At 34.5% G+C, this 16380-nt stretch overlaps 1 protein-coding gene across 1 annotated transcript in view; it reads right to left on the bottom strand.

Moving 5' to 3' along the window:
* The window catches only part of LOC148948908 (UTP--glucose-1-phosphate uridylyltransferase-like), a 43910-nt gene that overhangs the window by 12451 nt on the left and 15079 nt on the right, over nt 1-16380 (bottom strand). The window contains exons 2-5 of the mRNA XM_089094135.1: nt 9509-9634; nt 6747-6854; nt 2591-2773; nt 1115-1320 (exon numbers count right to left, since the gene is read on the bottom strand). Of these exons, the coding sequence (XP_088950261.1) occupies nt 1115-1320; nt 2591-2773; nt 6747-6854; nt 9509-9634 (623 nt within the window). The remainder of the gene's footprint in view (nt 1-1114; nt 1321-2590; nt 2774-6746; nt 6855-9508; nt 9635-16380) is intronic.

Here is a 16380-nt window from a genome sequence, read left to right as displayed (position 1 = left end):
AAATCTTGCCAACACTAAGATAAGCCTGCATAATTCAAGTATCCAGGGAAACGGGTCAGTTTTCTTTAGTATAGGTTTGACTTTATCATAACTATATGACTAATTTTTATCTTTCACGGTCATTTTCACTTGATTTGGGAAAATTAGCTACAACTTTGCCCCCCACTCTCAATTTTTGACGAAACTAATTTTATCTTTTGAAGATAATTTCCCTCGAAAGTTTTAGCTATGACATCTAGATAGCTGACTTAGCTGATTTTATTTTTTGCCTACTCGTCAAAAAAAAGTCTGGGTTCCCTCTCGACTCAGAAGGGTGAGGGGTGAAGGGGTTCAAACTTAAGAAAAACTATTTAACGATACTTTTTTGTTTTTACCAATGTAAGCTTTGATAGTTAAATAATTAAGAATAATAACAAAGCTTAAAAATTAAATAACAGAGAAAATTAATTTTTTCACAATAATTTCATATACAACTGTTAACGAAAAATCATGCCCCAATGAGAAATAATTGAGAGAAAGAGAGAATTTTGTTAAAGCAAAAAAAAAAACTACAACTGCTAAAGCTTTTAAACAGTGCTAAGGCACTTTAGGCAGATTCACTAGCGAACACTCCCCCTCCATCCGACTCGGTTTGGAGATTCAAATTTCATCTTTTACTCCATCCTGATAGAGCATTCAGCCTCAGAGCAGCTTAAAAGATATAACCGTGAAACAACGCCATCTTCATTTTAATGAGTATTTGCGCTCCCGTAGGAATTTTCCTCATGTAAAAGAGGAAGTATAATCCAAATAAAAGTAAAAACAATTCAAAAAAGATTTCCAATTGTAAAATCTTTAAGTTACAATTTTTACTAAAAATTGTAAATCAATTGTAAAACTTCACAACTTTCTAGTCTTTAAAGATGGCAAATTTCATCAGCTTTTAAGGCATTTCTACTATCTTTGTGTTTTTGCAATATTTGATTTTAACAAGCAAAAATAATACATAAATTAAGTAAAATAATAAACAAAGTCATATAGTAGTATATTAAAAGGCCTATTAAGTAATACACAATAAATCAGCATTATCATAAGTAGTATCCCATAAAGTAAATAAAAAATAAAAATTATTTACGCTTCTTGGTCATCTTCAATTAAGCAATTCCTGGCAATAGGTGCTTGAGATTCTCTATGAATCCTTGGATACCCAGATTGGTTGAAAGTTTCTATCCGTATATCCAAATTTATATATTTTCGAATGACCTTATTTGTGTCTTCATCCATGTTGAACGAATTCATAAGCACTAGCGGAACATTGGCATTGTATTTCTTGTTTAAATACTGGAAAACAAATGACATTCTGTTAAACCTTGAAACTAATGATTAAGTAAAAAGTATATCATTTGTAAAATATCGTAAATCAATAATATGGTTCGTTTTCAAACAATGAGTGAATTAGATAAAATGAAAACCCATGAAGCAGCAAATAAACAAAAAGAAAATATACACTATACAAACAATTGATTGTACGAGCGTAAAATAACAAATAAGGATTAAATTACATGTAATACAACGTTGATAAGACAGATAGGGGGGGGAGGGGGGAGACAGGGAAGAGAGGAAGAGCAAGATTTTGAAAAGCGCTGTGAATTACAGTACATTAGTATACTCCGTAACAAACATTACAGAGTTTTTGAGATATGTGATAAGATGGATGTATATGATGGCAGATTCAGACAGCGATCGGAATCAGTCATAGATTTTCCGTTGGGTTGTATTAATCGTTTGTGAGTCCTTGTTAGTGTATTTTTTTTGTGTATGTTTGTGATGATAAGTGTTTTTATTATGTATGTTTATTTTTCCATACTCCTCTAAGTGCATTTTGTTTGTAAATAAATCTTTATTTTTAGCCATGTTTTTTTAATCATTCGGCTCTGAAATATAAACTTAAGGAGTTAAAAAATTGTAAAATATATTCAGTTTGTACCCAGTGATAGAAAAAAAACAAAACAAAGAACAATAGCAAAGAAAAAGATAAGTAGAAATTGTTGATTTGCCAAATTTAAGTATAAGAAAATAAGACATCGTTCAGCGGTTATTAATACTTAACAAACAAAAGTATTTTTCTTTACGATATGAGTGTGTATTCAGAATATTTACTGTTAAAGATTTAATTAGTCTTGTATCAGCGTCTAATTACCGTTTAAAACATCGGGCAATAAACTAACTGTGTACAGTAATCACCCGTATATGATTGAAGAGTTGGAAACGAAAATTGACAGTACGATAGCAGAAACCACACGAAATATATGTCTTCACTGTATATCTTTAGTTTATGAAAAAATCAGACCCCAACTTTTATAATGCACAGGCTCTAGTCTGAACTTAAATTGGTATACTATACTGACTACGTACGTGCCCCCCTCCCCCACCACATACGTTTCTGCACAAGCATATAAAAAAGGTCTTAAAAATCAACAGATAATTAGCATTATGTAATTAAATTCACCAACGTACAATCAGCGTATTCTATTGTATGTCTTTTTTAAGGAGTTAATTTAATTTTGAAATTCGACGATTGAATTCACTTTCAGATAGGGATTCACCTTACCTCAATTTGTTGAACAGTCAAATCCAAAAACATTAAATCGTTTCGGACTGCAATGACAGATTTAGGACCTTGACAGCCCATGGAAGTGCCCAGGCCGCCATTCAACTTTACGACGACTAACTTCCTCAACATGTCTGTAATTTGGTGATCTTTGGGAGCTTCCAAATTTTTGTAGTCCCTTACCTTCATAAAATAAATATAAACTAGTTACAAAGAAATTATTTTGATGCAGTACAAGAACACGCAGGCTAGTTAAAACACACGCATCTATAGAACATCCAAAATACCAGACCAAGCAAATTTAAATGAGATAAAAATAAACCAATCAGAACAGTGACAGGCTCATCATAAAATTCACCAATTAGAAATACGCTTGGTCTAGGGATGTGATCAGGTACAAAAACAAAAGGCCGGAGTTTTCTTTGGAAGGGGAGCAGAACTGAGAAAACAACAATATGTTAATTTTGTGGAAAATATATGAAATTACCAAGAAAATCACAAGAATCTAGATATTTTGGAAGTAGAGACATGTTTTTTAAGAAAATCCCGCAAAATGTCTGCGTACAGGTCAGCTTTGACAGTAGCTTAGCCCAGACCTAACTTATTTCTGACACTGGAATAATTGTAGAAAAAAAAACATGGGAAACTTTTTTTTGGGGAAAGATTCCCTATTTTTTGTGTTTAATCATAGTATTGGTGGTTTGTGGCTTAATATCTTTCAGAACACGAACATTGGCTCTTCGCGTTTTTGTAATCACCATTATCATCCAAGGCAAACCAATATTGCAGTTTTTACATACACACCTTATTTAGAAAAATGTCAGCTCTCCAGGAGAAGAAAAAAAAACTAATTTTTAGAATGTGAAATTCGTTTCGAATATCACAATTCAGACTCTGTCTGAATTGAAGTTATCAAGTATTTTGCAGTAGGTTGCATAGATTGCATCAAGACATGGCTAATTGTAGACAGAGAAAAGCCAAGACAGATAGTCCAAGTAATTGAGAGGCAAATGTTTAAATGGCTGGGGCACGGGTAAATGGTGGGAGACAAGCCAGAACCTGCATATGGAAGAAACTGCAACTAAATTTTGCCCAAAATGTTATCACTAAGTTCACAAAAAAGGATCCCAGATGTTGCCATACTAATCTAATTTAGTAAAACGCGCATAACTTGAAAATATGTTGGACAAGTTATGCCACTTCAAAAAAATATATACAACATCGTTTAAGAACCATAGCATTTTTGGGAGAGATCATATTGAAGAAAAGTGAAAGTAACTTTAAAACTTAAGATATCCTAAACATAGATAATAAGAAAACAGGTATTTCCGAAGTGGCATTAGGATGAAAAAAACAACCATGTATATTTCTAAGTTCCACCATGAATAGCAGCTGGAAAAAAAAATCATACAACAAAGAAGGCTAGGGGAACGAATTTATTTTCACACTGGGTAAAAATACCTGTTTTAAGATAACCTTGAGTGACTTGAAAACCTTTATTCTTTATACTGTCCAAAGGGATGTAGGTAATATGCAATGAAGAGTATACCATGGTGAAAGGGTATATTGAAATGAGCTTGCGCGTGAAATTTCACCCACGGGCAAGGTGTTCTCCATTCCTAGCATAAGTAGAAACTAAAAATTCCCCCCCCCCACGCTAATCTGATTAAGGTATTCATAAATTCTTTTCACGTTTTCGTATAGAAATTATAGGTGAGCCTAGAAGTTATTTGTAGCTTATCGCATAAAGTAAATTACAATCACTTGTCTGGCAAAGAAGTCCAATGAACCTCCATTTTTAAGAGTATGATAATCAGTATTATTATGACAGCTTATACAATATTAAATAAAAAAAAACAAATTTTTTAACTGAAAGTAAGGAGCGACATTAAAACTTAAAGCAAACAGAAATTATTCCGTATATGAAAGGGGCTGTCCCCTCCTCAACGCCTCGCTCTTTACGCTAAAGCTTTTTACTGTTTTAAAAAATAAAATTGTGAGACAGAGTCAAACTTTAGCGTAAAGAGCGAGGCGTTGAGGAGGGGACAGCCCCTTTCATATACGGAATAATTTCTGTTTGTTTTAAGTTTATGTCACTCATTACTTTCAGTTTAAAAAACTTGTTTTTTTTTATTTAATTTCTGATCGTTTTTTAGTTAATGCAGCTTTTATTTTGGCTCACCGTCATTAAATAAGTAAACAAAATTTGCATAAAAATTGTATTTTTCTTTTGCTAAATGGCTGTCTCTAAATTTTGTTATGACGTAATTTACAAATTAACTTACGTAACGAACTTCTATATTCGTATATTTTTCTTCTGGCAAAAAATACAAAATTGCAAATTTTTGCAGATATGAGCTTGAAACCTATGTAATAGTGTTTTTTGATACGCTGAATCCGACGGTGTGATTTTCATTAAAATTCTTTCACTTGTAGGGGATGTTTCCCCCTTTTTAAAAAATCAGGTAAATTTTCTCAGGCTCGTAGCCTTTGATGAGTAATACTAAACTTAATCAAATTTATATATTTAAAATCAGCATTATAAGCCCATTCTTTTGATACATTTATTGACATCGAAATTCCGTTTTTAAAAGTTTCGATTACTATTGAGCCGTATCGCTTGTTTTTTTTTATTATTTTTTCTATTAAGTATATGTTATTACGTATATGAGGGGGTTCTCCTCTTAGTCAATACCACGTTCTTTACGTTAAAAGTAAAAAAAAAATTATTCACAAACCCCTGAATCACAAAGGCCGTTTAATTAGAATAGATAGCTCTTTTGAAAGCAGTAAAAAAAATGTAGCCTGGTAAAAAAGAGCGAGGTATTGAATTGGGGTAAAACCCCCTCATATACGGAATAATTTATGTTCGTTTTAAGTTCTAATGTTGCTTCTTACTTTCAGTTGAAAAAACTTGTTTTTTTATATATTTAATTTCTGATCGTTTTTTAAATAATGCTTGGAAATCCGGCGCCCCCTTCATAGAAATGTCCCTTACCCCAAAGAAACATCCTCCACGGAAAGATTCTCTCGAGTAAACCCGTCCTCCAGCCCCCCCCCCACCAGAAAAAAAATCCTTCCTGAAAATGTCTGTATACTTCCCAGTAACCAATACAATATGTAAGCAATGGGCAAAGTTCATAACTTGCAGCCCTTCCCCTGGGAACTGTGGGGGATTAAGTCATCCTAAAAGACATATTTATTAGATTTTCGACTATGCTGAACAAAATGGCTATCTCAAAATTTTAATTGGGTGTCTTTGAGAAAAAAATGAGCGTGGGAGGAGGCCTAGTTGCTCTCCGTTTTTTTGTCACTTAAAAAGGGCAATAGAATTTTTAATTTCCGTTCCAATGAGCCCTCCTAAGATATTCTAGGACCACTGGGTCAATACGATTACCCCTGGGGAAAAGAAAAAAAAACAAAAAAAAAACAACAAAAAAACAAATAAACACGCATCCGTGATCTTTCTTCTGGCAAAAAATGGAAAATTCCACATTTTTGTAGATAGAAGCTTGAAACCTCTACAGTAGGGTTCTCTGGTACACTGAATATGATTGTGTGATTTTCATTAAGGTTCTATAACTTTTAGGGGGTCTTTCCCCCTTTTTTTCAAAAATCAGCCAAATTTTCTCAGGCGCATAACTTTTGATGGGTAAGATTAAACTTGATGAAACTTGTATTTTTTAAATCAGAATTAAAATCTAATTCTTTTGATGTATCTATTGGTATCAAAATTCCGTTTTTTAGAGTTTCGGTTACCATTGAGCCGTGTCGCTCCTTACTTACAGTTCGTTACCACGAATTGTTTAATTAAATGACGAAGTGGAAATCATACATAATTCACTCCATCACATGCAATTTTAGGAAAGATAGAGCGACACAAACTCGGATCACACAGAATCTATATTAGTTTTAACATTTCTAATGCCATTTATTTGCAGGCGGGTTTCTTTCATCTCCATTCTGGAAAACGGCTCGGGGCAAGAACGATTTTGATAAAATAAAAATATAGAATATACATATAAATATTCTATTCAAGATTGTCAATATTTCTCAATAAATATTTTGTAAGATAGGAGGAAAAAGATTGGTTTTTTCAAATAAAAGATGCAAAGAAGTGAATGGCGTCGATAGGAATAAAAACAGAAAGTCTTACCGAATCTTCAGGCAACTTTTCAATTTTTTCCCATTGGAGTTTTGCTCCATCGTCTTCCAAAAATTTTGAATACAGTTTTTGAAACCCTTCAAATTCTTTCTCTTTTTGCTAAAATAATGAAACATTGAGTCACTTTACACAGATCAAAATAATGTGTCACATACAGGTTTATATCTATTTTACATATCTTTCTTTTTGTAGGTCGAAAGTGACATAGGTATATTACAAGTCAACTAATCATAAATGAAATACAAACTATATTTTTATTTACAGCTTTACAGTCATATACATGACTGATACATGACTGTTAAATTACTCTGTCAGTATTTTTCATAAGTTAGCTTAAGGCAATCCCTTGGTAACACATCAATTTATTAGTCATTAAGTGACTTAATTTCGGCCTGGATTTTTAATAACATAAGAAGTTCTTCTTTTAAGTAAGAACTTTTCTTCGATAATGTGATCATCAGATATGAAGTGGAACTGAAAGGACTTGGGGCAGTATCTACAAAATACCATCTAGCACTCCCAAAGGTATTTTGCATCATGAATAACTTCGCTTACGTGAGAGGTTAAGAAAGATTTAACAAATTGTTTTTAGGTACATCTGTTCAGATTTTCGAAATGTTTGCGGTTAGTTGAGTGCATCATTGCACATACTTGCAGAATTTTAGGAATGTGCAATAGTGAAAGACATTAAGACGATGTATAGCCAGGAATATCTGTTTTATCTACTGCAAACACCAAGCTACAGTTTTATTTTTGTGTCAAGATACCTTAATTTACGTTTTGGATGTGTTCCAAATAGTAGTACTGGTCCAAAGATTGAAAAATCTAGGAGCAAAGCCAGACTCCAAGACGACCAAATTTTTATGTGGTGCTTGTCACTTACAAAAACAGAAATACAATAAACTATTAAAGATCCAATCTCCACATCAGCGAAAAATCGTGGATAGACCTAACCCAAGAAAGCGGAAACGTTTAGAGTTTTGGGGATTTCACAGCTTTTGCTTGCTTTATATTAACATTATTTTATAGTTATTAACCATTATACCGTGTTATATCTTCGGTAAATACGGCATATCATTATATCGTCTTATATCAGATAAACCAGAGTTTCTTTGTGCGTTCATACAATCTATTGTTTATGGTTATAGCTAATCTACAGTTTTTTCCCATATTTTATCAAAAATACGGGAAGCTGCTGAAATAGCGTAGAAAATTTTGATCATTTAACCAGAAACTGAGTTGGAAACTTAACTGATTGAGGTATCTAAGCTACATTATGGGCTTCCTACTTACGTACAAATATGCTAAGAGAATGTAATATTTTGCCCTGCTGGATGAGATACCAAACAAAAGGCTAGGATAGCTCGATATGGCACCGGTATAGCTAAAGATCCGCCACTTCGATTAAAGAAATTTGAAGAAACCAATCCCTTCAGGACCGGGCTTCCTACTTACCTACAAATATGCTAAGAGAATGGAATATTTTACCCTGCTGGATGAGATGCCAAACAAAAGGCTAGGATAGCTCGATATGGCACCGGTATAGCTAAAGATCCGCCACTTCGATTAAAGAAATTTGAAGAAACCCATCCCTTCAGGACCCGAAACTTCTATCGACATAGGTTTTACGTTTCTTGAAAAACAGAAGTGAGTCACAGAAAAATTCCGATTTTAGCCTTAAAACATTTGAAATATGGATAAAAGTGCCCTGACCGTCGTATCAAAGCTAGGCAAAATTGTTCCTAAGTCAGAGACTATACAAGCTGGCAGGAGCACTTCCGCTTAATTAGACATTAATCAATTATTAGTACAATTCTGGCAACTATGTCAGCTCTTGGAAACACAGTTCCCCCAGTCCTTGTTTTCCCAACAAAATTGGTGATCCCCAGAGGAGATGAAAGTGGACAAACCGCTTCTTTGATTTTGGCTCAGTGGATGGTACAGTGGACCCTACGCAAGGTCACAAGCACAAAGATCTGATCTTCTGGCTCTGTAAATTGATGCATTAGAAGCTGGTAAAAGACAGTCACATCGCCAAGTTAATCCTTCTACCACAGAAGTCGCACAAACTACAGCCACTGGACTAGACTGCGTTTTTGCCGTTCAATCTTCATTACAATAGGGATATAAAACTGAATGGGGAATAGCCCGGATATTCCGGTTTCAATGTAATGATCCTTCAATTACTTTGTACAACATACCCGTTGGGTCTTACTCGGAGCCACATTTTGCCAGGATTCCATGTTTCTGGAATATAGCCACTACACAAAGGCCTATTCACTGATGAGGAATATAAAATTTCAATTACAGTACAGCTAGGCCAGAGCGTCAAAACAGGACTGCCAGTGAAACAGCAGAGCCCTCCTTGAAATTAGATGCAGAAGTTGGTAACACCCAAAGGAGGGCAAACAACGAATCCTTCCAGTACTGTGCCGCCAGATGATATTAGGGTTTAATGATCAAAGCCTCCCCGAAAGCTGGGCCAGGAAATTCAGTACAATAAAAAAAAAGTACTAAAAATAGCAGGCTATAGTTATTTGGGCCACGTTTGATGATATGAAACCTGTAATTTTAATGTAACTCATCTGTATTTTTAGTCTGGTTCGTAATAAAATTTCTCCAATTTACAAAAAAAATGTTCTAAAACGTTAAAATTACGACACTCCTTTGAAAACATAAGCAATCTTAAAAATGATTCATCGCGTTAATGCTGGAACTCTTTGACACTATTACAAGATAAAATAAATCCTTACCTCTTTGTGGGGCGCTGGTGCAGTGAGGAGCAACTTGTCCAATTCTTTGACTAGCTGTGCTTTAGCATCCTTTTTTGTGCGAGATTCAAAATCGGAGGCATCCGAAAGTTTGCGGCCATGGCCAGACTATAACATGGAATTTTAATCCAAATCATGAGAAAAATTTTGTTGGGAAAAACAAAAAGTTGCAGCTGGTAAATTTACTCCTCTTTTATATTAGTTATTCATACATTCTATATGGTTTCGCAGGTTTCTGAAGATGAATCCTAGTCGTTGAAAAAAAAATAAAGCATAATTTAAAAAATGGCAGTGAATTGGGTCACAGGCTCAATTAGTTTAAAGTGCTCCCTGACTCCAGACAGGCACGTACGCGTGAGGGGAGGTCTCCAGTTTATGATTTTCAAAGATAGCGATTCAAATGTTGTATATTTTTTTTTGATCCACCGCCATTTTTAAGGGGTTTCACGTCCTTTTTAAAAATCACCGAAAATCTGTTCTCGCGATAAACTTTTATAATAAAGTAAAACCTGCATAACAGTTGTCACTCCTGAATCACCTTTAGATGAAAATTTTATCACTAGACAACGTTTGTTTAAAACGTGTATTTAAGCTTTTCGTTACTGTGGGCTGTGGGTAATTCTTTACTACATTTCAGCAGTTGCTGCAACATTGATACTCAGAATTTTTGTTGTGTTTATTTGCAGCATCCACCAAAGTTTAGCGGAAATCGCAGAAAACCGGCCGAATTATGTAGAAAGCCCTAAAACTGTCAAATTGACTCCTAAAGTACTATTTAAGTATGTTTTAGATAATATTTACAAATTTATATAATATCACTAATGTATAGTAAAGTAAAACACTCAAAATGTACCTCATTCGTAAAACATGGCCTTTACGAAAATTTCATGCACTTTTTTTTTAGAGAAAGTCGTATCTAATTTTTTGGATGATTTCCAAAAGAAAAACAATCTAGTTAGGAAGGATTCTGTCGCAAAAAAAAATAGTACCATTTGATTCTTATTCAGCAATCTTTCTAAATATTATATACAATATCATGACGATTGTGTGCCAGCCCTCCCCCCTCTCTAAAGGCTGGATATTGTCCTAGTCTCTAACAGAAGTTTGCAGATTTTCATGAGTTTTTAATTACCATTTAGCATTCATCGACTAACTATTCATGAGAAGTAAATACAAAAAATAATGCAAACCAACAAAATCAGCAAACACTAATACATAGCCTAAGGCTATATTGGTAGTGAATATTATAGTCGGGAAGAGTGTTGAATGGAAAATCAAAATCAACCTTCTGCTATCATTTTGTTCAGTTCAAAAAAGGAATCCTGCACCGAAATTATCGAAATACTTACCTGTCATTATGATTTCATCAAAGGAATTTTTTTTATTTTTAATCATCTCAACTTAATATGAAATGCTTACTTCAATGTAGCTTTTCATAAAATAAAATAAAAAACAAGTTTTATTTTTAACTGAAAGTAAGGAGCGATATTAAAACTTAAACGAACAGAAATTATTCCGTATATGAATGGGGCTGTCCCCGCCTCAACGCCTCGCTCTTTACGCTAATGTTTGACTCTTCCTTATAACTCTATTTTTTTTTACAATAAAAATTTTAGCGTAAAGGGCGAGGCGACAGCACCTTTCATACACGGAATAATTTCTGTTCGTTTTAAGTTTTAATGTCGCTCTTTACTTTCAGTTAAAAGAACGTTTTTTATTTAATTTTTGAAGGTTTTTAAATTAATGCAGGTTTTGATTTTGGCTCACCGTAAATGAATAATTAAAATGAAATTTGCATATTAATTTTACTTTTTTTTTGCTAAATGGCTTTCTCGAAAGTTGTTTGATCTTATTCACGAACATTTTTATCAGTAATAACTATACGTAACTTACGAATTAACCTGCGTAACGAACTTCTAAAGTCGAATATTTTTATTACGCTTTTTCGGGGGTTCACCCCCTAGTCAATACCGCGCTCTTTACGCTATAGTTCGAATTTTTTCGCATTCTGTAAGAATGACCCTTAATCACAAAGACCGGTTAATTAGAATAAATAGTTCTTATGAAAATACTAAAAAAAACTTTGGCGTAAAAAGCGAGGTATTGACTATGGGGCGAACCCAATCATATACATAATAGTTTCTGTTCGTTTTAAGTTTTGATATTGAAAAGTTATTCAGTTGATTTTTTTTTATTTAATTTCTGATACGTTTTTTTTCAAATAATGCTGGGAAATCCAGCGCCCCCTTCATAGCAATGTCCCTTCCCCCACAAAACCTCCAATCCACCCCCACCCCACCCCCACAACCAGAAAAATTTTAAATGTCCATGGATGTCTAGAGGTCTGATCAACGCTACACATATGAAGGCGTCTCTGTTTAAGGCTGCATGTAAAAGTAAGACACAGGATGATCTTTTGAAGTATAAACTTTATAAAAATGTGCTTACTTCTTCAGTACGTGCAGCCAAAAAGCTATATTTGTCGCGTCAAATTGATGAGTGTAAGGGGAATTTACGAAAGGTTTGGACTGTAGTTAATGATGATCTGTCCCACAAGTAACTAAAACAGTCCCCTCCTTGTCAGTACAAGAAAGCTGATGGATCTTCCGTGGACAAAATTTCTTCAGCAAGCGCCTTCGATTCGTATTTCACCTCACCTCCTTCAGTTCCTAATCCACCCTCCAGCAGAATAAGTAGTTTTCCATTAGCAGAAAAGTCATTTTTCCTTTTTCCATGCAGTGATACCGAAATTTCTAACATTATTTCTCAGCTTTCAAGTAGCCGTACAGTTGATGGTTTTGGTTTGAGCTGTAATGTTCTTAAAAAAATTCGTCAGTTTGTTTCTAACCCCATCTCACACATAACTAACCTCTCTCTTTCTTCTTGTGTTTTTGCTCAGTTATTTAAGGTTGCTAATGCTGTACCTTTGTTTAAAAAAGATGATTCATCTCTAATTGCAAACTATAGACCTATTTCTCTCCTTCATGTAATCTCTAAGGTTGTTGAAAAAGTATTGTATTGTAGACTCTCTTCATTTGTATTTAGTACTAATACGACTGCAGATAATTCTCTCATAACTAACTATCAGTATGGCTTTCGTCCCAGTTTTTTTTACCTTGCATGCGCTTTCAGATGCAACAGAGTTTGTGCGTGTTAATCTTGACAAGGGCTTGTGTGTTTTGGGTCTATTTCTTGACTTTTCAAAGGCATTTGATATGGTCGTTCACTCTGCTCTTTTGTCTAAATTATCTTCATTTGGAGTGCACGGAGTCCCTCTTGAATGGTTTAGGTCTTACCTCTCAGGGAGATCTCAGTATGTTTCAGTTAATGGTACTTCTTCCTCTTCCTTGCCTATTGTGAAAGGTGTCCCACAGGGCTCTGTGCTTGGACCACTTTTGTTTTTAATTTATATTAATGATCTTGTTGATGGTCTTCATCCCCTTGTGCACCCTATACTTTTTGCTGATGACAGTAACTTCTTCATTGCTGCAGTGGACCTGCCATCTGCCATTTCCCTTGCTCAAGGTCTTCTTGATAAAGTAAAAGATTGGTGCTGGTCAAATGGTATGACTCTCAACAGCCAAAAAAGTGCCATTGTACACTTTAGAACCCCTTATCGTATGAGAGACGCAGGGAAACCAACCATCCTGACTTATGGGAATGATATTATACCGCAAGCTACTGTAGTGAAATTTCTTGGTGTGTATCTTGACTGTTTTCTTTCTTTTAAACCCCTTATAACTCATACCCGTTCCCTTGTCCTCCGCCAATCTTCAATGTTATACAGGGTTAACTCATTTCTTCCCCCTTATGTTATGCTTTCTCTTTATTATGCTTTTATTTTTCCTTACCTTTCTTATTGCTGTTCTGTCTGGGGTAGTACTAATAAATCTCTTCTCTGCTCACTTCAAAGAGCCCAAAATAGGGCAGTGAAGGCTACTTTTCTTCTTCCTCGTTTTTACCCTTCCTCTGATCTTTATAATGATACTGGAATAGCTCCGCTGGATCGTATTGTGGGTAAAAGTTACCTTTATTTAGCACATTCTGCTTTTCTAGGTAGACTACCACCATCTCTGCAGCAGTTTTTCTTTCTGTCAGGCTCAGGTAGGTACTCTTCTTTTTACGTAGCTCTTATCGCAGGTTCATTTTACCTAAGCGTTCATCGACAGCAGGTCAGAGGTCTCCTGTTTATCAATCTATTTTACTATGGAACTCCATCCCTCCTGATGTCCCTCTATCTCTTTTTGCAAAGGCACTTTCTCGCTGGGTATTTCCAGTATAGTATTTTCCCCTTTTTTCTTCATTTTTTGCATTCTATCCACATTTATGTCTTTTTTTTTTCTTTTTTTTTTCATTCAATATATTTCAAATAATTCTCCTATTATTTTTCCTATTATTTCTCCTATTTTCATAAATGTCTCTTATCTAATTTTTTTTTTTTTTTTTTTTTTTTTTTTTATTAGTGGTTTTTAATATTTTTTTTTTTATTTTTTTTGCCCTTTACAAGCTTAGCTTGTTTGGTGTGTTTAAATTTTTAAGTTTGTAATTGTATTGTTTTTTTTTTTTTTTAGTATTAATAAATTGATTGATTGATTGATTGATTGAAAACGTCTGTATACTTCCCAATAACCAATACTATATGTAAACAATGGGCAAAGTTCATAACTTGCTGCCCTTCCCCCGGGGTCTGTGGGGGATTAATTCATCCTCAAAGAATAGTTAGTGTATTTTTCAACCATGCTGAAAATTTGAAAAAAATTGGAAAAAAATGAGCGTAGGAGGGGGCTTAGTTGCCCTCCAGTGTGTTTGGTCAATTAAAAAGGGCACTAGAGCTTTTAATTTCCGTTCAAATGAGCCCTTCCACGATATTCTAGGACCACTGGGTCGATATGATCACCCCTGGAAAAAACAAAAAACAAAAAAACAAGCAAATAAACACGCATCCGTGATCTTTCTTCTGGCAAAAAATACAAAATTCCACATTTTTGTAGAATGAAACATGAAACCTCTACATTAGGGTTCTCTGATATGCTGACTCTGATGGTATGATTTTCATTAAGGTTTTATGAATTATGAGGGGTGTTTCCCGTTATTTCTGAAAATCAAGCAAATACTTTATGGTGCAAAGCTTTTGGCGGGTTAAACTAAAGTTGCTGGAACTGGCTTTGTGGACATAAGAATAAGAATCTGATTCTTCTGATTGGTCTATTGGTCTCAAAATTCCTTTTTTTTGAAGTTTCGGTTACTATTGAGACGGGTCACTCCTTACTTTACAGTTCGTTACCACGAACTGTTTCATCACTTGACTAAATCAACCATCTCCTATTTACATGATTTACCATTTTTTTTTAATTAATAAAAAGTGATTAACAAAATTGTAAAACAATTTTTTTCAACTTAAAGTAAAGAGAAACATTAAAACTCATAATTAACAGATATTATTCCTTATGTAAAGGGGCTGCCCTCTCCTCAATACCTTGCTCTTCACGCTAAAGTTTTTATCACTTTTAAAAAGCTTCCTATTCTAATTAAACGGTCCTGTGTTTCAGGAGTCGTTCTTAAAAAGTTGGGACAAACAGTCAAACTTTAATGTAAAGAGCAACGCATTGAGGAGGGGGGCAACCCTTCATTAACGGAATAATTTCTGCCCTCAATGAAAAATTCCCTCCCCTTACTGGAAACTCCTCCGTGGAAAAATCCTCCCACGTAGAATACACCCCCCTGCAAAATTCCTTCCGAACAATTCCATCATCGATGAAAAACCCCCCGTCACTAAAATTTATTGCTGAAGATTCCGCCTGAAAAATTCTCCTTAGCATACTTTCATTTGAAAGTATGCTAAGGAGAACGCCTCTTTTTTCCAAAAATCTTCCGATCAATCAATTTTGTTAAGCATAGTTGAAAAGCCCAAAAACTACTAGGAGGTGGCTAGTTGCCCTCCAATCTTTTAGGTCACTTAAAAAGGGCACTGGAATTTTTAGTTTCCGTTCAAATGAGCCCTCTTCCGATGTTCTCGGACCATTGGTTCGATACGATCACCCATGGGAAAAAAAACAGCCAACGAATGAACACACACCCGTGATCTTTCTTCTGACAAAAAAAAAATCTACGTTTTTGCGGATAAGAACATGAAACCCTCTTCAATAGGGTTTTCTGGTACGCTGAATCTGATAGTGTAATTTTCATTAATAGTCCTTGCCTTTTAAGGGTTGTTTCCTCCCCCTTTCGAAAATCAGGCAACTTTCCTCAGGATCGTAGCCTTTTATGGGTAACACGATAAATGAATCGTATTTATTTGAGATCAGCATAATAAGCCGATTCTTCTGATATATTTATTGATATCAAAATTCTATTTTTTAGAGTTTCGGTTACTATTGAGCCGTGTCGCTCCTTACTTTCAGTTCGTTACCACGAGCTGCTTTACTAATAGATGATGTTATTGTTATACTTACAGGAAAAAACAAAAATGTAAATTAATGAAACTTTAAAGGGGATGGGAAAGAGGAGTTTATTTTCCAAAGCAAGGAGTGGCAAATTTGTCAGTTTTAAATTATTTTAATGATTATACGAAAAAATATTTTCTTTAACAACAATACTCCCCAGGAATGTATTCCTCAGAATTTAAAGGGACTAAAAATCCAGGAGGGGGGGGGGAACCCCCTTACCCAAAATTGAAGTCGCTGGGAAAATACACATCATTGAATATGACAATGAAACTACACTGCCTCAAGTTTTGCTTCGACTCAATTTGCCATTCGAGCGATTTATTATTTACTAGATTTCAGAGGAAAAAAATTACTTCACTGACTTACACTTTACAAGATGTTAATAAAACCGCGGATGTATCAATTTCC

The sequence above is a fragment of the Artemia sp. Qi Xiang Cuo genome, chromosome 9 (genome assembly GCF_049724085.1).
Source record: "Artemia sp. Qi Xiang Cuo chromosome 9, ASM4972408v1, whole genome shotgun sequence".
Lineage (NCBI taxonomy): Eukaryota > Metazoa > Arthropoda > Branchiopoda > Anostraca > Artemiidae > Artemia > Artemia sp. Qi Xiang Cuo.
The sequence above is the reverse complement of the archived record's forward strand: the minus strand, read 5'-3'. Positions and strand labels throughout refer to the sequence as shown.